We start from the raw sequence: 22151 nt of genomic DNA, 5'->3' as shown, positions 1-22151 counted from the left end.
GGTATTTAACCACAATTACTCGAAAATAAAAATAAAATAAAATAATAACAACGAGCCACGAGAGGGACGCGTCGCCTCTGTCAGCTGTCTCGGACCGACCTCATACCTCCCGCTTTGCCTTGGCCCCCCCGGGAGCTCAGAGGCTACGCCGTCGCCGCCTCCGCTCCGTCCAATTCACGGTCAACCAAACGTCTCCACCGGTTGGGTTTGGTCTTGGCTTCTCACGAGAGCTATAAATCCCTAAGTTTTGCTACTTACTGATCAACGCCTTCTGTTTTCACGGCGGAGCGAGGCGGAGATCAGCCTCCTCTATGCATACTCGCCGTGATCATTCCTCCTTTCCCCCTTCTTTAGCTGCTCGATTTCGTCTCTAGCGGCTATAGACTTTCATCACTAGACACACAAGTTCATCTCTCACGCTCACCCGTAAGTGTTTTTGTCAAACCCTAGTAATGGCCAATTCAAAGCTTGGATTTTTAGGGTTTTATGTTAAATCTTCTCCGGTTTTGTGATGTGATCTTGAGGTTTTTGTATCTGAATGTGATGGGTTTGGGGCTGATACTGTGAAAGATCATTTCTTTGGCTTCATTGGAACTTTATTTTTATGTCAAGATGTAAATTTTCTTCTCGCTATTGTTACCTTGAAGGTAAGCAAGCTTCCACTCTGATGTGAAATTGGGTTTTTTTTTGTTAAATCTTCTCCGGTTGTGTGATGTGATCTTGCGGTTTTTGTATCTCAATGTGATGGGTTTGATGCTGATACTGTGAAAGTCCAAAGCTTTAGCTTCATCGTAACTTCATTTTTATGTCAAGATGTAATTTTTCTTCTTGTTATTGTTTCCTTGAAGGTGCTCAAGAAATGGTTGGGATAGAAGATAATACAGAGAGGGAGAGGTCACCGGTTATAGAGAATGGTTTTGCCAATGGTTCTCTCTCTTCTCCCACCACAGATGTTTTGTCTCCGTCGCCAAAGGCTACTCAAGGGAATAATGATACACTTTCCTATGCCAACATTCTCCGAGCGAGAAACAAGTTTGCTGATGCGCTTGCTCTCTACGAGACTATGCTGGAGAAAGATTGCAAGAACGTTGAAGCTCATATTGGGAAAGGGATATGCTTGCAGACGCAAAACAAAGGGAATCTCGCTTTTGATTGTTTTTCCGAAGCGATCAGGTTGGATCCGCATAATGCTTGTGCCCTCACGCACTGTGGTATACTTCATAAAGAAGAAGGGAGGCTCGTAGAAGCTGCTGAGGTTTGACATAAGCTTCCCCTCTATCTATGCTGATTTAGTTAAAGTGTGTAGGACAGTTTCTAACTTACAACCTTCATACTTTGTGTAGTCCTACCAGAAAGCACTGATGGCAGACGCATCATACAAGCCAGCTGCGGAGTGTTTAGCCATTGTTTTGACCGATCTTGGAACTAGCCTGAAGCTTGCTGGGAATACGCAGGAGGGAATTCAAAAGTACTATGAAGCCCTTAAGATTGACCCTCACTATGCTGTAAATTTTTCTGATCCTCTACATTTTTCATTCTGTTTTATGTGGTTTGCCTGGAACCATTTGAAAGATCCTTTAATCCTTAACGCTAAATTTTTGTTATGCAGCCTGCATATTACAACTTAGGTGTTGTGTACTCCGAAATGATGCAATATGACAGTGCGTTGGGCTGCTACGAGAAGGCTGCACTTGAGAGGCCTATGTATGCAGAAGCATATTGTAACATGGGTGTCATCTATAAGAACCGTGGTGACTTGGAGATGGCAATCACCTGTTATGAGAGGTAACGTATCTGTTATTTCTTTGCTAAGTATTGGTTGTTGTTTTACTGCTCTGTTGAAGGTTCAACTGTGGCACTGATTTTTTTTTGTTCTGCCATTAGATGTCTAGCTGTATCTCCAAACTTTGAGATTGCGAAGAATAATATGGCCATAGCTCTGACAGATTTAGGAACAAAGGTAATAATGCTTTTTTACTTATGTCACGGCATTGCCATTGGAATATGCTTCTTTGGTGAGTAGCTGTGAGCACATCTGAGTTGACTATGATATTTCAGGTTAAACTTGAAGGCGATGTGAGCCAAGGAGTGGCGTATTACAAGAAGGCTCTCTATTATAACTGGCACTATGCAGATGCTATGTATAATCTTGGGGTCGCTTATGGTGAAATGCTGAAGTTTGACATGGTATTTAATTTGTGATTTATTCATTTATGTAAGTCAGTAATTGTGTGCGTGTTTATTAAATTCTTCGGATCGTTTATTTGCATGATATAATTATCTATATCTTGTTAATTTTGTCTACCCATAGCTGCATCCTTCTGTCCATGTTCTCGCAATCAGTACAAAACTCTGTACTTAGTTTCCTGATTATTTAGAATGAGAAATGGAGGTAAATAATGAACTATGTATGTGGTCATGATTGTGTTCTTTTGTGCAGGCAATTGTCTTCTATGAGCTTGCTTTCCACTTCAATCCACATTGTGCTGAGGCTTGCAACAATTTGGGAGTACTTTACAAAGACCGTGACAACCTTGATAAAGCCGTGGAGTGTTATCAGGTATTATTTATGTAAAATTATTTCATTGTTTATTGTGGCTAACAATACTCCCAACCTTTGTAGATGGCTCTGTCAATCAAACCAAATTTTGCACAGTCGCTTAATAACCTCGGTGTTGTCTACACAGTCCAGGTTTGATATAGATCAAATGTGGCTTCATGTTTTCGTGATAGAATCTATACAGTCAATAGAATACCAATTCCTCTGATTCTACAGGGGAAAATGGATGCTGCTGCCAGCATGATCGAAAAGGCAATCCATGCTAATCCCACTTATGCAGAAGCTTTTAACAACTTAGGTTTGATTCCTCTTCTGTTTAGTTCCTTAGTGAGACCACTGCTTGTATATTATGAATTTTAGATTACTGCTTGAATTTTTTTCCTACTTTCCTAAAGCTAGTTGGTGTTTAGTTTCGGTTCTAACCAGTTTCATGGTGCGATTCAAATGTAGGTGTTCTTTACAGAGACGCTGGAAATATAACGGCGGCTATTGATGCTTATGAGGAATGCCTTAAGATAGATCCAGATTCTCGCAATGCTGGCCAGGTAAATTGCCTACTTTAGCGTGCTCTTTGTGATTTGACCTATGCGTTTGAAACCTACCTTTCCATTATGTAGAATCGATTGCTTGCCATGAACTACATAAATGAAGGACTCGATGACAAACTATATGAGGCGCACAGGTTAATAACATATATATTATGAGAAGTTTGGGTTTTGGTTCTGTTGCTTTTATGGAACTTGCAGTTAGAAACTCTTAATGAACACAGAGACTGGGGTTGGCGCTTCACAAGATTACACCCACAGTACACTTCGTGGGACAATCTTAAAGATCCAGAGCGACCTATCACCATCGGATATATCTCCCCAGATTTCTTCACTCATTCAGTATCTTATTTCATTGAAGCGCCCCTCACGCATCATGATTACACAAAATACAAAGTTGTGGTTTATTCAGGGGTAGTTAAGGTATGGTTTTTCTTGAAAAAGCTTCTCCATATATGATTATGTTTTATGTAAAAGCAATTCTATTCAATTTTTTTTTCTCTTTTGAGCAATCCTTTCTCTCTCATGGTTCTACAGGAAGATGCAAAAACATTCAGGTTTAGGGATAAAGTGTTGAAGAAAGGTGGAGTTTGGAAAGATATATACGGAATAGATGAGAAAAAGATTGCAAGTATGGTCCGAGAAGACAAAATCGACATTTTGGTAGAACTCACTGGCCATACTGCTAACAACAAGTTGGGAACAATGGCCTGCAGACCAGCACCTCTTCAGGTGAGAGAGGATCTATAATATTGTCTCATATTGTTCTTTAGGAACTTTTTTGTGGAAATTTTCATTTCAAGTTTACTTTAACTGGTTAAAATATCAGGTTACTTGGATCGGCTATCCAAATACTACGGGTTTACCCACTGTTGATTACAGAATTACGGATTCGTTGGCTGATCCACCAGATACCAAACAGAAGTACGTTCTTGTTCATAACAGGAAGGTTTTCTTGGGTTTCAGAGTGAATCCACATAGAATCCTTAGTGTCTCTTTTTGTGTGTATTTAATTGCAGACAGGTGGAGGAGCTGGTCAGGCTTCCGGAGTGTTTTCTTTGCTATACACCATCTCCAGAAGCTGGTCCTGTTTGTCCAACACCCGCTCTTTCCAATGGTTTTGTCACATTTGGTAGCTTCAACAATCTGGCAAAGGTTAGATATACTTTGTCCTTGGATCATTACACACTAGCCAACCTCCCATAGTATTTCTTCTAATGGTTTGATCTCTACGTTTCTGGAATCAGATCACTCCCAAGGTACTGCAAGTGTGGGCTAGGATACTGTGTGCAGTTCCCAATTCTCGCCTGGTGGTGAAATGCAAACCTTTCTGCTGCGATAGCATTAGGCAGAGGTTTCTCACGACGCTGGAGCAGCTTGGGTTGGAATCAAAGCGCGTTGATCTCTTGCCGTTGATTCTTTTCAACCATGATCATATGCAAGCTTATTCCTTAATGGATATAAGGTCAGTTTTGACACATTTTTGTACTACTGAAAAAACGCTGATGTAACTATATTTACATATGAATATGATTCACCATTTTATGCAGTTTGGACACATTCCCTTACGCTGGAACCACCACTACCTGTGAATCTCTCTACATGGGAGTTCCATGTGTTACTATGGCTGGTTCAGTACACGCTCATAATGTTGGTGTCAGTCTTCTCAGTAAAGTTGGTAAGCTCTAGGTCTTGCCAAAATTGGTTATTACTCAGGACATTGTTTAGCTTATGCAACTGTTTATTTGATTCAGGTTTAGGACACCTGGTTGCTAAAAATGAGGATGAGTGTGTGCAGTTATCTGTTGATCTAGCTTCTGATATCACCGCTCTTTCAAAACTGAGGATGAGTCTCCGGGACCTAATGGCAGGATCTCCTGTTTGTAACGGCCCTTCTTTTGCTGTGGCTCTTGAATCAGCATACAGAAGTATGTGGAGAAAGTACTGCAAAGGTGAAGTACCGTCCTTAAAGCGAATGGAAATGCTGCAAAGAAAGGTCCAAGAAGATCCTTCAATTTCAAAAGAGTTGGGATCATCAAGACTCAACGTTACTGGAGAAGCCACTCCTTCTCTCAAGGCCAATGGTTCTGCTCCTGTACCTTCCTCTCTACCAACCCAATCCTCGCAGCTCTCAAAGAGAATGGACTCAACTAGTTAACAGGAAAACCAGAGAAACCGGCTAAACCAAGCTGCTGTTTAATGCGGGAATCATGTACCCATATGAGTGAAGATCTGAAAGAGAGTCCTCCCTGTTTACTTCCAAAACTATAGGAACTAGACTTTTAGAGCACTGCTTGTGTAGTAAAAAAAACTATTTTTTCTTTGTTTGGTTATGTTTCCTACCAACTCTTAGTTTAGCTTTGACAATGATTCTTCGGAAGTCTAATAGGTGGATGTGGATTTGGAGATCAAGTTGTTGTATCAAATAGGTTTTAAGGCTTTTTAGATTGCTTGTTCTCATGAGTTGAGTACCGAATCATATGACAGTAAATATATAGTTTTATAACCAAAGCTTTTCAGTGCCTAAATTTAAAAATCCTGCTAAGGAGAAGTGAAGACTATACATTATGAACACACTTTTATTTAGTTAAATGAGACTTTTGACTTTACATTATTGTTTACTTATGTTGACCAACTCCATCTCCCTTTTGTTTAGTGTGGAGAGAGTAAAAAAAAGCAAGCAACTACTCTTCATAATCCATATCTTCTGCTCCATTTATTCCAACAAAACCCTTAACTTCCTATAAAAACTCTTAACCCCGTTGCTCTTGTTCACCACCAAAGCAGCAAACTCTCTTTGATTCTCCTTTCAGAAACAAAACAAAAGATTAGTCTCAAGCAACCAAAATCAAGAGATATGAAGAACGAATCTACATTCATTGATGTTCCTGCAGAGTCCAGCTCAGCAATGAAAGGGAAAGCTCCTCTAATCGGTGTGGCTAAAGACCACACTACTAGTGGCTCAGGTGGATACAATAGAGGCCTTTCGATCTTTGACTTCCTCCTCCGTTTAGCTGCCATTGTTGCAGCATCAGTGGCCGCTGGAACGATGTTTACAAGCGACGAGACTCTTCCTTTCTTTACACAGTTCTTACAGTTCGAAGCTGGCTACGATGATCTACCAACTTTCCAGTTACGACTTATACTGATGTTTGATTAGTTATGTACTTTCCTTCTGCAACAAGTAACCTAATTAGGTCATGTCTTTTTGTCAGATTCTTTGTGATTGCCATGTCAATGGTTGCAGGATACATAGTCCTCTCACTTCCTATCTCCGTAGTCACCATCGTTCGCCCTCTCGCCGCCGCTCCAAGACTCCTCTTGCTCGTTCTTGACACTGTATACATACTCAAAACACTTCAATACTATTACATGAGTATGTCACTAAAACACTAACAATGCTTTGTCTTGGTGGACAGGCGATTATGGGGTTGACCATGGCGGCTGCATCTTCGGCGGCAGCGATATCTTATGTAGCACACAATGGAAACCAGAACACGAACTGGCTTCCCATTTGCCAGCAGTTTGGTGACTTCTGTCAGAAGACCAGCGGAGCTGTTGTCTCCTCCTTTGTCGCCGTTGTATTCTTCATGATCCTGGTCGTTCTCTCCGGCGTCGCTCTCAAGAGGCACTAATCAATACTCTTATAAATGTTGTTATCATTATTGTAAAACCATTGTCACGTGTGTATATTCATCCTTGTTTATGTTTGTATTAATATTTTCTGAAAGTGTGATTGTAGCAGCTCTGCTTTTGTGAAAAAAAAAAACTAAATGATTTTCTCAAATTTAATCTCCTTTTAATCTTATATTATAAATTTAATTTGTTTTCGTTTACCTGTCGTCGTCGCGTATGTATATTTTTATTTTCGGATATGCTGGGTATAGATAATGCTACTAAGCGTAGCTCGGAAATGTACTACGTGGCGTTTTTAAAGTGGACCGTCACGCAGTTATTTAGTCGACCGTCACGCAGTCTAACAAGGATAAAGAGTCTTCATGGTGCCACGTCACCTCCTTTTTATTCTTCATCTTCTTCATCGTTTTCTCGTCAATCATCACCAGTTTCTCTGACCAACCAAATTCGTGGAAATATATTTTTTTTCCCGCTGGTTTTTCGAGTCAAAGTTTCATGTAGATGGCAGCTAAACTACATCGACCTGCTCTCGTATCTTCAAGGTAAATCAATCTCCCCCCTTCAATTTTTAATCCTTGTGGATCATCTTCATCAGTGTTCGCTTATAAATACCGTTCGCGATTGTTCGTGAGGATGATCCTGCGCGTAGTTCGTTTATACAGGATTTGAACCCGTGACCTCAAGGTTACGAGCCTCGCGAGCTGATGGTTTTAGGATTTTAAAATTAGAGGTTATATGAAGAAATTGATGAGGAATCGAGTCTTGGTGGTTAGGGTTTCGATTGGTTTCTAGCTTAATCAGTAGCCAGAAAGGGAAAACTGAGATTGATTCTTCTGCGAAACTGAGATTGATTGTTGCTTAATCATTGATCTTCTTCTTTTGTAGCTCTTCAACGCCATGTCAGCCGCGGATCTCCTTTGTATCGTTCGTATCCTGCAAAAAGGCGGCGGTGCGGTTGGATTGTTTGAGCAGTCCTAGGAGCCAATTGTTTGTGAGATATGGGTTTCTCGAAAGGAGTTCGCATTACAAGAAGAAAGCACGGAGGAGTCTGGTGCAGCCTTTTCTCCTGGCTTCTGCTGAAGAGGGAGTAGCTGTTAACGGAAGTCCTCAGTCAGGAGGATCTAATAGTGCTTTTGGGGAGGCTAGGGCTAAGCTCACCGGATCGTTGCAAGAGGAAAGCTACTGTAATGGACTCATCCAGTCTCTGCACGATGCTGCGAGAACTCTTGAGTTTGCTGTCAAGGAGAAGATTACTCCGCCTAGGTTTTCGTGGTTTTCTGCTACTTGGCTGGGAGCTGATAGATATGCTTGGTTGAAGAATCTTTCGTATCAGGTTTGTGCCTTTTTGTTACACTGTCATATTTTACCATTGATCCTATTTCCACTTGAATACAAAGTGTTTCTTGTCAATGTTTTGTCCTCAGTATGCTCAATTTATTTTACATACTTGATTTACAGGCTTCTCTGTACTCCTTACTACAAGCGGTTAATGAGATTTCGTCGAGAGGCAATAACAGAGACGAGGATGTTAACGTCTTCGTTCAGAGGAGGTACTGCGTGAATCTCAGCTGCTTCCTTTTCAAGAGATTATATTTCTCTTGCTGCTCTGGTAGATATTTATCTGAAATAGTTTAGCTATTCCAAGCAATGTAGAAGTTGGTTTTCTGAGTCAGGCCATCTCCTCTAGCTAAGTTATTCCTAATGAATCTCAACATGGATTTGTTAACTAGCGAAAGAACACAAAACTAGTCTTTACAGGACAATTAACAATAAGATTCTGTGAGATTTCTCTTGATGTTGCCTTTTGGTATTTGTTTTCCTGCATACCCATCAATGTTGGAAATCTTACTGGAAATGGCCCGTGCTATCTAGAACGTAACCTTTGACTTGTTTTTAGTTTTTTCTTATGTTCAAAAATTTGGCGTTTTACAGTTTATCACGCCAAGCTGCTCCCCTTGAGAATATGATGCGGGATACTCTATCATCCAAACATCCTGAAGCCTATGAATGGTTTTGGTCTGAGCAAGTTCCTTTTGTAGTGACATCTTTTGTGAATTATATTGAGGGGGATCAACGATTTCTGGCCGCCACTTCTTTGTATGTTTTCTCTTTTAAAACTCCTTCTAGTAAGTTCTATAGAGCACTAGTTTGACTGTGGAATTCTGATGAAGTGACGGTGCTTTGTGGTTCCGTCCAGCTATACTAAAGGAAAGTCCTCCGCTGCAAGTAATGAGATAGAGGTGTCACTTCTCATGCTTGTGCTCAGTTCCATTGCAGCAATCACGAAACTTGGCCCGGCAAAATTTTCCTGCCCGCCCTTTTTTTCTTCGCTTCCAGATACAACTGGAAGATTGATGGAAAAAGTTGTAGACTTCGTTCCACTCCCTCAAGCGTATCATTCAGTCAAAAGCATAGGCCTACAAAGAGAATTTCTTACTCATTTTGGTCATCGGGCAGCACTGGGCCTAAAAGGTGACGTTGCTACAGATGAAGTTGTTTTCTGGGTCGATCTTATACAGAAACAACTGCAGCGGGCTATAGATCGGGAAAAAATATGGTCAAGGTTAACAACTTCCGAAAGTATAGAGGTAAAAATTAGAAGACACACCTAAGCAGCTTTTAGCTTTTTGCAGTTGTCATATGAGTTCTTAATGTTTGACTATCATGAACATAATATATTGTCTAGCTTACTCTACCTTTTGAACATGAGGAAGTGACGCAAACAGTTTATAAACTGAAGGGAAACTGCTACAGGATCTAAGATAAAGTGACGCTTATAGAAACAAAAAGCTTATTGGAAGACTTTAGTTTATATAGTTTTTTCAAGAAAAAACAGTGATTCAAGTTTGTCTCTGTTTATTGTGTTGAAAGATTATGACAGTATACTTGTGTATAGTTCTTCTGGGGTTAATTGGGACCTTTCGGTGCATTGCAGGTTTTGGAGAGGGATTTAGCCATCTTTGGATTCTTCATTGCCTTGGGCAGGAGCACGCAGTCCTATTTAGCTGCAAATGGTTTTGATTCTCTTGAGAACCCTTTGGAAGACCTTGTTAGGTAACTGTCATTGTTTAACTCTCTTTCCATTCCCACTAACTTTTGTAAGTTTGTGTTTGCTTATCACAGTGTTGATTCATACTCGTTCAACTTCTTTATTTCAGGCATCTCATTGGGGGCAGCGTCCTGTACTATCCTCAACTTTCAGCCATTAGTTCATACCAACTTTATGTAGAGGTAGGCATAATCAAATCATCGGTGGAAACTTCACATAACCATTTTGATGTCTTATCATGGAAATTTTGTTGTATAGGTTGTTTGCGAAGAGCTAGAATGGATTCCTTTCTATCCAAACGGTACTGGCGCACAGCCTCCGAAACAATCACACAGGAATAGGAGCAAACCAGAAGGGCCGCCTAATTACGAAGTTATTCCCCAAGTGCTGGATGTTTGCTCTTTTTGGCTACAGAGCTTCATTAAACATAGTAAATGGCCAGAGAACCCTTCTAATGTCAAGGCTGCAAAATTCCTATCCAAGGGGTATTTGACATACTCTACTCAATATTTGGATCATAGATGAACAGTAATAAGGGACCTTGTTGACTTTGTTCTTTATGCTTAGGCACAAGAGTGTGATTAGGTGCAGGGAAGAACTGGCGATATCAAAGTAAGATAACTGGAACCTCCCACTCTCTGTTCTATGCACTCTTGCTTGCATTTGGAAAATTACTCTCCTGCCTGACTAGTGTATTGTACTAATACTGGAGAATGCACTTGAGAATGCATAATAGTAGTACCTGCGAGAAATATAGTAAAGCAACATTTTAAGCTTCTTTGATACCTACAATTTTGTTGTAGTTACAATAAATTGTGTGGAAAATATCCTTTAACTTTTGGGGCCTGCCCTAATCAGTTACTATCGATTCAGTAGACCGTAAGCACTTGAATAATGCTCGATGGAAGTAACATAAACCGGTTTTTTCAGGAATGCGTCATCAGCTGTAAGAGAGTCGGACTCCTTTGACAAGGTTGGTCTTCTATCAGTTGTATTTTTTGGGAAAGACCACTATACTCTGTACACTACTTGGATCTGTTTCCATTTAAAGTGCTGTCTTATCGAATACAATATATATACTAACAGAACATAGTCCCTAGGCCCTAGAAAGTGTAGATGAAGCCCTCGTGAGATTGGAAAGCCTGCTACAGGAGTTGTACGTATCCAACTTATCGTCTGGAAAGGAACAAATAAAAGCCGCTTGCTCTGACCTTGAGAAAATACGGAAGCTTAAAAAAGAGGCTGAGTTTTTGGAGGCAACTTTCAGAGCCAAAACAGCTTCCCTGCAACAGGTTTTTTTAATCTCATTTGACATTTTGTTTGGTTCTGTCGAGTATGATATTATTTGAATGCTAAGGTTGCCAGATGGACCAAAACATATTAATTGTATCCCTCTTTAAGCGGTGTAGCATCAGTCGAAGAATTACAAAGTGCATGTTGTGTTTCTAAATCGTTTGGGAAACTAATATCTCATATGGTTAACTCAGGAAGGTGACAAAAACGATTCTCGGGAATCCTACGAGGTACAAAAACGGTATTTTAAGGGCAAAATCACAAAGAATGCAATTAGTTCTGAAGGTGAAGGCAAAAGGTATGTCACGTATTGCTTGGTATTATTCCTTTTTACGTCTACTTTGTTAGTTTGAACGATATAAGGGTGAATACTTTTTTCCACTCTGGTAACAATGACCGTATTTGTTGTGTCCTCTGCATTAGTGTGAGTCGTAGATTCTGGGGATTCTTTGAACGGCCTCCAAAGAGTAATCCTGATCCTGAATTATCGGTAAGTATCCTGAAATCTTTTGATCATTCTTCTGCATAGTAATCTGTGTTTTGTTCTTGTCAATTACTAGGTATATATAACTATTTGGTTTTCGTTGAAATAAGGAGATAAAGCATCTAAAGTCCTGCCATTTCTACCACCATTTATAAGGGTTTCAGGAAATTTTTTCACATATGCAGGGTGGTGATATTGTTGGGAATCCCAGTGGAGACTTACTTCGCATAGACTCGGAACCGAATGAAATTAGTCGATTTGAAATCCTAAGGAACGAACTGATAGAACTGGAAATGCGGGTTAAAAGAAGCACTGCTCAGTCAATAGATGATGAGGTTAGTAAACAGCTGCTGCTGCAAGATGTCTTTTAAGTGTACAATTCTAGTTTAGAGCATTTAAGTTAAATAAAATACAGATAACCAAAGCGGATAGTGAATATCACGTGTACCATTTAGTGAGTATCAGTTGGATTAACTAAGGATTGTGGGAATCCTCTTCATGCAAACCATTGTTTTAGAAACTAATAAGTCGAAGCCTTCATGCAAATCCACTAGCATAATCCTTTTTGTGCTCTCAACTCTAATAAGTTCATGGCTAAGCTTCTCAACATGGTAGAAGATGACCCATCAGCTCCATTTTTGTCAACTGAAATGTCGGGTCGTAAATCTATGTATCACTGGTAGAAGCGCTCAGAAGTGTTTGTTCATATTCTGCAGGAAAGAATATCTGAGGACCCTCCTCAACCAAGCAGTAGACCGACAGGCGTTCAGTTGGTACAAATTTCAAAGAAGGAAAACATGATCGAGAAAACTCTTCACAAGCTAAGAGAAACCACAACGGTATCAATATCTCCCTTAAAGACTAAAGCTATATGGCGTGTTCAGTTTCATTGGGTCATTTTCTTTTCCTCTGTCAGCTTTGTTAACTTTTTTTTTCCATTTACAGGACGTGTGGCAAGGTACTCAGCTGCTCGCCATTGACTCAGCAGCTGCTATGAAGCTACTTCGTCGCTCTATGATCGGTGATGAATTAACACAAAAAGAAAAGAAAGCTCTGCGCAGAACCATGACTGACTTGGCATCGGTCATTCCCATCGGTATTCTGATGCTTCTTCCTGTAAGTCAAAAATTAACCTCACAGACAAGTTTGTATTCACTGTTTTACCCCAAGTTACATCTATGTACAAAACTGTGAAGCTGAACCTCTTGCAATGTTAACATTAGTCATTCACAGTTCCATTTTTTATAGTATGTAATGAGTAAGCTATTCTGAACAGGTTACAGCGGTTGGTCACGCAGCTATGCTGGCTGCAATTCAGAGATATGTCCCAGGCCTGGTACGCACACCTTCTCTTCACAATCCATCAGAATTCAAAAAACCTTTTTTCTTTGAGTCAGTTTTTGATAGTAACCGTCTTCATTCAGATTCCTTCCACATACGGGCCAGAAAGGTTGAACCTATTGAGACAGCTTGAGAAAGTCAAGGAACTGCAAACAAATGAAACTGAGCCCGAAGAAAGCATCGAGAAAATAGCATATGACTAGAAATACTTGTGTACCTCTTTTTCATTTTGTTCGGTAATTCATTGCCAACAGCTGCGCATAGAGGATCTCATTCCATGTGTCGGGCACACCGGGTAAGCACCAGTGACTGCAATCTTGAGGAGCATCTTCAGGAGTTCCTGGCTCTCGATACCGCGAAGGATGAGCATCTTTCCTGAACTCGGTCAGATATGTAATGTTCAAAAACTTAACCTTACTATGTTCATACCGCATTCCTTGTATTACTTCAGAGATATAACTGTTGTGGATAGGGTCAGGTTCCATTTTCATCATATCAGTCTCTGGCTCTGTATCTGCATCACACAAACCACCCAAGTTCCATGTCCCATTCCTGCAACACCCCAAAAAGCTTAATAAAACCATAGATTCTAGACTCTTGTCTCTGATTCCACCCACATAGATTGTTGCGAAACAAGACCTGTAATGCACGGGAGAAAAGCTTCTGAAGAAGACATAGCTGCTCTCAGAATCTAGCTTTTCTAATATCCATGACTTCCATGTCTTCAAAGACTTCTCAAATCCCTCCATTACTCCCATTGTTTTGTTCAATTTACCTCCCTCCTGAAAATAGCAACCTCTGCAACAACAATTGAAAAACCGGTAAGGATACTCATCGTTTTGTTTTCAGAATGTTTGAATTCAACACGAAGATATTTACGAGTTGAAGGTTTTGTCTTCGTTCCACCAATGTCCTGTGTTGAAGACCAGAACATCAGACCCGACCCATCTTTTTGACTGCCAGTTAAACTCGTCTACTCTAACAGTCATCTTGACATCTTCCGGTGAGTTCTCAGGTGGTCTAGCAACCACGACAAGAAAAGGTGTTCTATGATATTCGACCGTTAGGTTTTGTTCTGGAAACCGCATTGAGAGGAAACCCTTATGCTTGCTTATTGGGTTCCCGTTTACTTCATATATCTCAGACTTGTTAGACACGGCTTGTGAAAGCATACACAAAAGAGATTCCCATTGGTTTCTTCCGATGGAATCTCCGACGAACACAATCCTCCCGTTCCTACTCCTCTCCAGAAAATCTCTTGCGTTGAATCTATAATCGTTTCCCACAAAATAAACCAAGTCATCATGGTAAAACAAAAAAGTGAAAAAAAAAATGAACTAGATTGGCGCGAGATTCATGTCCAAAGGTCTAGTGAACCACCGCTCGTAACCTTGCAAGTTTGTTTTAATCCAGACCGATACCTTGAGCTCCAAGCAAAACACATACCGTGGAAGATCGCAGTCGTGTGGCTGCCATCGCCATTGTCGGAAACTAGAATCTTTTCTTCCGTTATTCAGACAACGAAAACCAGGATCCAGAAACCGACACTCTTCTCCGTAAGACGTTTCTTCCGGGTCAAGTTGTCGTCTACGAACCCATTTTCCGTACGAATAGTCGCATACGTTATTGTTGCTTTGTTCCTTCGTTAGTGTTTTCGATGATGAAGATAAGAATCCAAAATATAGATGAGGCTCGAAGCGGGCTAGATCGACGAATATAACGGAGATTATTAGGAAACTGATGAGAAGAGAAGTCCCCACAAAAATATGTTTCTTGGTCTTGAAGGTTGAGAAGAAAGGAGATGAAGATAGAGGGAAGAGCTGCTTTAGAGAATTTGATTCTTGATGATGATCCATGTCCGCATAAAATCTCTATCTCTTCTTGTCTTTGTAAAGAAGAGACGTGAAAATTATGAATGCGATCTTCTTTTGCCAGAGGAAAGTTTTAATAAATACATACATGTTCCGGTAACGTAATAACTCGTAAGATTCCCCTATTAATCCCATGCATGTGACAGAAACAAATATTAATAGATGCCTCTCACAAAATCAATTAACGTACAGTAAAAGAAGTTTTCTCGCACTTTCGGGTACATGTTTAATTTAGATCGATCATCTGGACAATAAAACAAAGCTATTCATAAATTAACTTGATGGTTTTCTTCTTATAATAAACGCGGGTATATTTACAAGTTTTGTACGTATACAAAGTATTTTTACATATTGAAAGAGATGGTTTGTTTTATTTATATAAGCTATAGTAATAGAGAACAGACTTCATTGAACTGGTGGATGAAAACCCTCGAAGATAAAAAGGGATAATGTGAGCTTATCAACAAGCACTTAAAGGAGCCAAATAGAAGAATATCTAAATATAAACACGAAGGAGAATACTAAAGTCCCGATCTATTCGTTTGAGTTTGCATTTGCAATTGCGTTATCATGTTATATTCTAATCATAGAAACGCAAACGCAAACCCGAACTCAAAACTCCAAGAAACAATTGGGACCTAAACTTATTTTTGTTAAAGTATCTTCTAAAAATGATTCAGAGATTCCTTCTACACTTTTTTTGCGATGCAAAAGAAAAAAACAATTGAGAAACAAAACTAGAGTAAATAGAATAAAATGGTCCTAAGGTTTTGCTCTGGACCAGATAGAAAAGACGATGTAATAAACATTTTACACACATGCTATGCACTATTCTTTAATCTATTGGTTAGGCCCACACTTTGTGTTCCAAAAAAAAAGTTAGGTCCACACTCTTTTCATCTTGTAATCTCATCCCATGATCAACACTTTCCAAATAATCTTTCATCATCATTGAGTATACATATGCATAGACATGATACAAGTTTCCAAATGATTTCTGCAAGCTTCACTGAATTATCTCAGATTCTCAACCTCAGGCATCAAATAATGGACCATATTTACTTCTTTTAGAAATCTCTGCCTCCAATGTAGGAGAAAAATATCCTCTTTGTTTTTTCATATATGTTTTCAAGTTAGCTGAATGGTAAATAACTAAATAAATAAGAGAATTCGGCCAAAAAAAACACGAACTTTGCACGAATTGCCAAAAAAAACATGAACTTTTGAGCTGGCCAAAAAAACACAAAACTTTCATTTACTTTAGAATTAATTAACAATGTTTTCGTTGACTTGCCAATTTAGCACGCCGTCAGCAAATTTAACAGAAAAATTTGACGTCGTTTATTATTGGTGTTAAGTGAAACAACGTCGTTTTACGTGATTTGAAAATAAAAAGAAGTAGACCTTTAGATTCGAACTCAGGTTGGTTGGGACAAATTGCAAGGTATTTTACCACTGGGCTAGTGGCACTTTCAATGGAGTTACTAACACATTAAAAGATCTTTAAAATTCCAAAAATTGAAAAAATTAAAAATATTATAAAATTAATTTTGAAATTAAATTAAAAATAATTTTATTTTTTAAAAAATAAAAATAAAAATCTTCCAAAATTTTCATTTTTTGTAAACAATTGCTAAAAATTGAAATTAATTATACACACATAAAAAGATACCCACATATTAAAATTAAATCAAAATGCTTAAAATAAATATTGTACCCATTATGAGTGCGATTTTAATTTTTAGCTGATAATTGTAATTTTAATTTTTTGCATTTTCTTTGAATTTTTAATTTTTTTGGAATTTAAAAAATGAAAATTTTGAAATATTTTTGATTTTTTAAAGAAAAAATAAAATTTTATTTTTAATTTTAATTTCAAAATTAATTTTATAATTTTTTTTTTAGTTTTTCAATTTTTTGGAATTTTAAAGATTTTTTAAAGTTTTTAGATAATTTTTTTTATATTTAATCAGTACCAAATATTATTAAATGTGTTAGTAACTCAACTGAAAGTGTCACTAGCCCAATGGTAAAATACCTTGCCATTTGTCCTAATCAACCCGAGTTGGAATCCAGGGGTGTATTTCTTTATATTTTCAAATCATGTAAAACGACGTTGTTTCATCTCATTTGAAAACGACGTCGTTTCGCTTAACGCTAACATTTAACGTTTACTTAACACTGTTTTAACTGTGGGTTCACGGTGTGCTAAAATGGCTAGTCAATCTTAAGTTGCTTAATAAACTAAAAAAATCAATAAAAATACAATATTTTTTTGGCCAGATTCGAGTACAGATTTTTTTTGGCGATTCGTGTTTTTTTTTGCCGAATTCTCGAATAAATAACTAAATGGCGGATAATTATTAATTCTCCTCCTTTCTCTGTTTTATCTATGACAATTGGGTCAAGTATGGAGGCGCTCATAATCTAAAGTTAAAACTAAGGCTGTCACTTCTTTTTGGATGATTATCAACCTCGTCCGTCTCCTACCTGCTCCATTGCTTCTCCAGCATATGAGATATTCTGTTTCACAAAACCAACACACAATTAAACTGTTATTATTCACTTTATTTTATGCATTAAATTGTAAGAGAAAGATGTTAACATATTCAATATAATACAGTTTTAATTTTCCGATTTCTTATGAGCTCTTTCAATAATATATATATATTTCCGATTTCTTATGAGGTCTTTCAATAATTTATATGTTAGAATTTTAAATTATTTTCAACCATTATAAATTCCATTATTCGGCTCAAAACTGATTTTCTTCATAATTTTTAATGCTTACTTAAACTTATATACTGGATGTACTATATTCCAGCTACCAAACATCAATGATGTAGTACTAATACAAGTCCAGGTAACACTGAAACGACAGTTTTAGCATTAGTCTTTGATTTGTACAAGAAAACACATGACGGTGCCAAACAAATAAGAATGGTAAAACTAAACTTCATATTTACGGAACTTGACTTTTAAAAATATGTAGGCTACGGAAGAAAAATTAAAATCATGGTAGGCTACAAGTTATCAACAAATTGGCCATGTGCGTTTACAGTCAAGTGTAGTATTATTCTCCATGATTCCTTCTTTATACTATTATTTATCAAACAGTAGCTCTTCCATATCTATTTTAATAATACTAATTTCATCAATCTCATCTCGCGAAACAGCCACGCATCTGTTTTAATACTTAGATCAATTCAATTTTATATCGTATTCATTCACATAGTAGCATGCACGTACTAACGTCAGCAAACTGATATGACAGGAATGTAAAAGTAAATTTACCATGGGATGTGGAGTTGAGTAATAGTAAATGTGTTGGCCGTTGTAGGCGTCAGGACACGGTGGTGGCTCGACAACGTCACTGTGACATTCGAGGTTAACTCCAAATAGCCTCACCGTCCTCGAGCTCCCTGCAACTACCGTCGGTGTCTCAGCAACAGGGCCTACAATTTCCACCGTCACAACACGTTTGCGTCTCCTTTAGTTACATATATTTTAAAATGAATTAAAAGGAAGAAATAATGAACACGTTAGTCTAAGTGGATTGGACGGTTCTCCTTATGAGTGTAAGGATTAGTTACAACTTGGGTAAGATTATTGAAATTGTCGGGGTTATTTTCTTGTCCAGAATTAAAAGGACATATGACAAAACAAGAAAATATCTATGTATAACAAAATGTTATCTCAGGTTGTTATTTTACGTGCATACACACGCAACTAAACTAATCGTCACATATTTTAGGATAAATAAAATAATCTAATTCCGACAAGATTTATACGAAAAGAAACTCCACCAGCTAAAATGGTTGAGCTCTCAAATTTTTTGCTCGAAATATATTTCCTGGGTATATTCACACTTTTAAGAATAAAAACAATAAAATAACGTATTAAAAATACTATCATACTAAAATTACAATAACGGAAGAGTTATAGAAGAAAATAAAATATTTCGCTCTTAAAAGATGAATATTTTTTTAAGAAAATACCATGTGAATATGTATAACAAATCTAAAACACAATGCATAAATTAATAATCTAGGATATATTAAAAAAAAGAGACAGTAGATAAAGAGTTTTATACCATAATGTGAATACTCTTGGTGGATGTTGTTAGGGTAAGAACTAGTTGACGCGTGTACTTGACGATAAGGTGTAGTCAAAACGTTCCAGAACGCCGTCGTGTTAGCTCGAGGATCTTGAGACACGGCGGAGACGGCAGAAAAGGAAGAAGTCTCTCCGCGTCTCCTCCAGCCAATGAAGAGTCTATGAATATCAAAACGGTGCCGTTGAAATAAAACGACGTCCCCTGCGTTGAGGTGCTTGTCTTTGACGTACCTGCTCCACCCTTTGGTCAACACGTAGCTTTGACTACTGTTCCAATATGAGTATCTGAATTTCCAAGACTTTCCCGACTCATCCTCGAAGCTGAGAAGCACCCCTTTCTCCGTCGACTCCGTCACGTCGTCGCCGCCGCCGCAATTATTGAGAGGGAGGTATCTCTCGGCGTGTTGTTTTGGTATGACTAAACGGTTTAGCTTTCCGACGTCGCTTGGTGTGAGTGACTTCTCGAACAAAGACTCTTTGTGGTCGATGTGGTGATTGTGCGACGAGAGAGTGTTTGAGTAATGGTTGACTGACATTTTGTGATTGTTTTCTTGGAGAGTGAGAAAGAGAGAGAGAGAGAACAGAGAGGATGTGCAGATGTTTGGTGGTGAAAGAGTGATGGGTAATGGTACTAAATATAGTATTATACGAAGGTAACAGAAAATGTGAAAATTGTGAAAATGGTTAAGTTGATGTGAAAACTGCGGGAACTATTTTGATGTTAAAAGAAAAAACTATTTTGATGTACATGAAGAGGAGGAGGACACGACATCGAAAGTACTTTTAAGGTTTTGCGTGATGATATTTCTTTTCGGTCATTATTTAATTTATTTCAATTTCCTTTTTTTCTCTCTTGCAGTTCATGTATATCAAGTGAACATTTAGACATAAAAAAGTGAACATTTAAAAATATAGTATTGAATAGTTTTAGTCATTGTTTGATGCAACCTTGTCTTAAATGGTATTGGATCCCAAGTCTTAACATGTTATAAGGTTATTTATAAAGTTAGTGTGGCTTTGTCTTAATGTAAGTATTCCTCATAACGACTTTATCTCGTTCATGAACTTATATGGTTAAATATAAACTTGTGTACAAAATAAAAGGGATACAAGCCAACCAAGTCTGGTGATTACTTTATTCGTCTGTTAATGACTCTTCCGTAATGACGTAACTATGCGTATACAAAGTTTAATTTGATAAACAAATTATTTACATATATGATAATATAAATTTACATATATGATAATATAAAATTTACATGTTTAACAATAAAGATAACATGCATAAAATTAACTTTCCATTTTAGGTGATTTCTTTAAGATCTCCTAACAGGATCGAACGGCTGAAAAGTGAGGTGGTACGTAATAAGTAAAAGTAAGAAGATACAGAGGATACTTAACCCTGACGCAAGTGAGAAGTTCAAGTTGTGGAGCATGTGCTTTTGCCTTTCCGACACACCATCGCATGCATCTTCACTTCTACTTCATACCTTCCCTTATGTTCCTTTCCCTTTCTCCCGCTCACACATTGTTTTATTTTCCTAATCATTTTATAATCGAGAAGAATAAAGACTCGATAAACTATTTGTGAAATGGACTTGACTTTGTGGTCATGTCTCTTTTTCTTGTTTACAATATTGAACAACCACCACCATCAGTGCCAATTAATACTCAACATGCAGAGATATACTAGTATATTTTTAGCCCCAACATATAATTCACCAAGATGATCATTTTGGATAACACTAGTAATTTATAGCGATGTAGTGAGTAAAAGTAAAAACACAAATCAAACTACCATGAATTATATCCTTGATATGTCTTAAACGTTGGTCTCGTTAAAAAACAAAAAACTCTGGTCTCGTTAGTCATAAATAAGGGTAATACGTTCAGTTAATAGAAACCCATTTAAATTTTATTATTTTCTAACAAAGGTTTTATCCAAAATATATAGAAATTTATGTACTATATAAAAAATACTATCGAAGTGCAATAGTTTAACAAGTTCAAGTACCCATCTAAGGTTACACGTCTATAATCTATTATTGTTTTCTGATTGGAAGTGAACAATAGTAGCAAATGTATAAAAGTAATCATGAAATACTCTCTGGTGTTTGAATCGTTCGTTTATAATTCTACATCTACGATGTAAGTTATTCTTCTCAAATAAATTAAATTAATGTCTTTGTTATTCACTTTCAAAACCACGAGCCTTTACAATTGTAGCCGATATCTTATTAGGAAGACTATCACTCACTTGATATTACATTAATATTAGATAGCTTAATTATCATATCAATGATGTAACCAAATTTGGTCTAGATGCTTGAGTAGAGATTTATTTTTTGTTTAACGAGTAAAAGTTTTTATGTCATTAGCCATGTTCTTTTCGTGAACGTGGCGACCAACGGCTGCGACTGAAATTTAACCTATTATCATGGCAAAAATAAGTCAACCACATCACTCATGTAACAAATCCAGCCTGTTTTCTTGACGCTGCGGCAGTGAAGGAGGAGTAAAATGAACGCTGAATATTTCAGCGAAACTGAATTTCATCTTTTGTTCTTCCGGCAGTTCACTCGCGGCCACTTCAATTTTCCGTACCGTTTAATTTGCTTAAGTCGCACTGTATTTTCTCTGCCGCTGCCGCTGGTTCCGCGTTCGTATAAAGAACAGGGCTATTAGCATAATAATTAAGTCGTGAGTTTGAGTAAGCAGTGTGTGTTAGATGTAAAGAGCAAGAGACAATGTGCCATACCTTTTTTCACTGCCCTTTCGCTAAAGAGGTATGGAGTAGAATCCCCCTCCAGAGAGTGGTTCATCTAGCCACAGAGGAGGACTTCAAAGAAGTTCTGATGACTTTCAGAAGCGCTATCTGCCTCCCACCCTCCAGAATCACCAACAGCATACTGCCTTGGGTCTGCTGGTTCATATGGAAGGCACGAAACACTCTTATCTTTGAAAACAGAACTCTATCTCCAGAGGAAACGGCAACGAATGGAATCCGACTAGCAAGATAGTGGAATCTGGCTCAACCATCGAAGAAGACGAAGAATTCAACGATAACTCCAATACCGACGGTAGATCATCGTTCCCAATTCGATCTCAGAGCAACTCCAACCTGTAAGTCCGACGCAGCATGGAACAAGCAAACAAAGAAAGCAGGATTAGCCTGGATCATTACTGGAACAGCTAAAAATCGCATCACATAAGGAATCGAATCAAAAGAGGACATCAACTCACCTCTGATCGCAAT

General features: G+C 38.0%; 5 protein-coding genes across 6 annotated transcripts; 3 read left to right on the top strand and 2 right to left on the bottom strand.

Moving 5' to 3' along the window:
• Position 1: 1 nt before the first annotated feature.
• LOC106452485 (probable UDP-N-acetylglucosamine--peptide N-acetylglucosaminyltransferase SPINDLY) lies at positions 2 to 5616 on the top strand. The gene is made up of 18 exons (XM_048759256.1): positions 2 to 426; positions 849 to 1255; positions 1344 to 1505; positions 1610 to 1785; positions 1885 to 1960; positions 2059 to 2187; positions 2441 to 2560; positions 2624 to 2692; positions 2777 to 2858; positions 3011 to 3105; positions 3178 to 3242; positions 3330 to 3528; positions 3643 to 3837; positions 3935 to 4029; positions 4125 to 4260; positions 4353 to 4570; positions 4656 to 4783; positions 4860 to 5616. Exons 2-18 carry the CDS (start codon positions 860 to 862, stop codon positions 5261 to 5263), a joined length of 2745 nt encoding a protein of 914 aa, XP_048615213.1. The 5' UTR covers positions 2 to 426; positions 849 to 859; the 3' UTR covers positions 5264 to 5616.
• A 134-nt stretch (positions 5617 to 5750) lies between these two features.
• Positions 5751 to 6908, top strand: LOC106345497 (casparian strip membrane protein 2). The gene is made up of 3 exons (XM_013784696.3): positions 5751 to 6237; positions 6321 to 6444; positions 6525 to 6908. Exons 1-3 carry the CDS (start codon positions 5963 to 5965, stop codon positions 6738 to 6740), a joined length of 615 nt encoding a protein of 204 aa, XP_013640150.1. The 5' UTR covers positions 5751 to 5962; the 3' UTR covers positions 6741 to 6908.
• A 148-nt stretch (positions 6909 to 7056) lies between these two features.
• On the top strand, positions 7057 to 13401 carry LOC125587900. The gene is made up of 18 exons (XM_048759257.1): positions 7057 to 7283; positions 7627 to 8074; positions 8200 to 8291; positions 8674 to 8838; positions 8939 to 9329; positions 9677 to 9795; positions 9900 to 9972; positions 10049 to 10275; positions 10358 to 10402; positions 10721 to 10763; positions 10891 to 11082; positions 11278 to 11381; positions 11507 to 11573; positions 11753 to 11902; positions 12284 to 12406; positions 12513 to 12683; positions 12844 to 12903; positions 12992 to 13401. The coding sequence occupies exons 1-18, from the start codon at positions 7243 to 7245 to the stop codon at positions 13109 to 13111; spliced, it is 2631 nt and encodes an 876-aa protein (XP_048615214.1). The 5' UTR covers positions 7057 to 7242; the 3' UTR covers positions 13112 to 13401.
• LOC125587901 (protein trichome birefringence-like 8) lies at positions 13133 to 16349 on the bottom strand. 2 transcript variants are annotated; one of them, XM_048759259.1, is made up of 4 exons: positions 14355 to 16345; positions 13788 to 14177; positions 13548 to 13706; positions 13133 to 13460 (listed from the first exon to the last, which is right to left on the bottom strand). In XM_048759259.1, the coding sequence occupies exons 1-4, from the start codon at positions 14762 to 14764 to the stop codon at positions 13133 to 13135; spliced, it is 1287 nt and encodes a 428-aa protein (XP_048615216.1). In that variant the 5' UTR covers positions 14765 to 16345. The 2 variants fall into 2 exon arrangements, with proteins under 2 accessions (XP_048615216.1, XP_048615215.1); XM_048759258.1 differs by having other exon boundaries at positions 13133 to 13706; positions 14355 to 16349.
• Positions 16350 to 16993: 644 nt separating this feature from the next.
• Positions 16994 to 19640, bottom strand: LOC106452488 (B3 domain-containing protein At3g11580). Its single transcript, XM_013894627.3, has 3 exons — positions 18873 to 19640; positions 18074 to 18234; positions 16994 to 17302 (listed from the first exon to the last, which is right to left on the bottom strand). The coding sequence occupies exons 1-3, from the start codon at positions 19429 to 19431 to the stop codon at positions 17249 to 17251; spliced, it is 774 nt and encodes a 257-aa protein (XP_013750081.1). The 5' UTR covers positions 19432 to 19640; the 3' UTR covers positions 16994 to 17248.
• Between the last annotated feature and the right edge of the window lie 2511 nt (positions 19641 to 22151).

The sequence above is a fragment of the Brassica napus genome, chromosome C5, assembly GCF_020379485.1.
Source record: "Brassica napus cultivar Da-Ae chromosome C5, Da-Ae, whole genome shotgun sequence".
Classification (NCBI taxonomy): Eukaryota; Viridiplantae; Streptophyta; class Magnoliopsida; order Brassicales; family Brassicaceae; genus Brassica; species Brassica napus.
The sequence above is the reverse complement of the archived record's forward strand: the minus strand, read 5'-3'. Positions and strand labels throughout refer to the sequence as shown.

What these genes read in the sequence shown, in the direction of transcription:
- LOC106345497 (XM_013784696.3), top strand. Translation starts at nt 5,963, where the DNA reads ATGAAGAACGAATCTACATTCATTGATGTTCCTGCAGAGTCCAGCTCA. An exon ending in GATGATCTACCAACTTTCCA is followed by an intron (nt 6,238 to 6,320) that starts GTTACGACTTAT and finishes TCTTTTTGTCAG; the next exon opens with ATTCTTTGTGATTGCCATGT. An exon ending in TCTTGCTCGTTCTTGACACT is followed by an intron (nt 6,445 to 6,524) that starts GTATACATACTC and finishes CTTGGTGGACAG; the next exon opens with GCGATTATGGGGTTGACCAT.
- LOC125587900 (XM_048759257.1), top strand. Translation starts at nt 7,243, where the DNA reads ATGGCAGCTAAACTACATCGACCTGCTCTCGTATCTTCAAG. An exon ending in AGTCGGACTCCTTTGACAAG is followed by an intron (nt 10,764 to 10,890) that starts GTTGGTCTTCTA and finishes CATAGTCCCTAG; the next exon opens with GCCCTAGAAAGTGTAGATGA. An exon ending in GTATTCTGATGCTTCTTCCT is followed by an intron (nt 12,684 to 12,843) that starts GTAAGTCAAAAA and finishes TATTCTGAACAG; the next exon opens with GTTACAGCGGTTGGTCACGC.
- LOC106452488 (XM_013894627.3), bottom strand. Translation starts at nt 19,431, where the DNA reads ATGTCAGTCAACCATTACTCAAACACTCTCTCGTCGCACAATCACCAC. An exon ending in CCAAGAGTATTCACATTATG is followed by an intron (nt 18,235 to 18,872) that starts GTATAAAACTCT and finishes TGGAAATTGTAG; the next exon opens with GCCCTGTTGCTGAGACACCG. An exon ending in ACTCAACTCCACATCCCATG is followed by an intron (nt 17,303 to 18,073) that starts GTAAATTTACTT and finishes TTTGTGAAACAG; the next exon opens with AATATCTCATATGCTGGAGA.
- LOC106452485 (XM_048759256.1), top strand. Translation starts at nt 860, where the DNA reads ATGGTTGGGATAGAAGATAATACAGAGAGGGAGAGGTCACCGGTTATA. An exon ending in TGACAGATTTAGGAACAAAG is followed by an intron (nt 1,961 to 2,058) that starts GTAATAATGCTT and finishes ATGATATTTCAG; the next exon opens with GTTAAACTTGAAGGCGATGT. An exon ending in AAGCCGTGGAGTGTTATCAG is followed by an intron (nt 2,561 to 2,623) that starts GTATTATTTATG and finishes CAACCTTTGTAG; the next exon opens with ATGGCTCTGTCAATCAAACC.
- LOC125587901 (XM_048759258.1), bottom strand. Translation starts at nt 14,764, where the DNA reads ATGGATCATCATCAAGAATCAAATTCTCTAAAGCAGCTCTTCCCTCTA. An exon ending in CACGACTGCGATCTTCCACG is followed by an intron (nt 14,178 to 14,354) that starts GTATGTGTTTTG and finishes AAACGATTATAG; the next exon opens with ATTCAACGCAAGAGATTTTC. An exon ending in GAAGACAAAACCTTCAACTC is followed by an intron (nt 13,707 to 13,787) that starts GTAAATATCTTC and finishes TTGTTGTTGCAG; the next exon opens with AGGTTGCTATTTTCAGGAGG.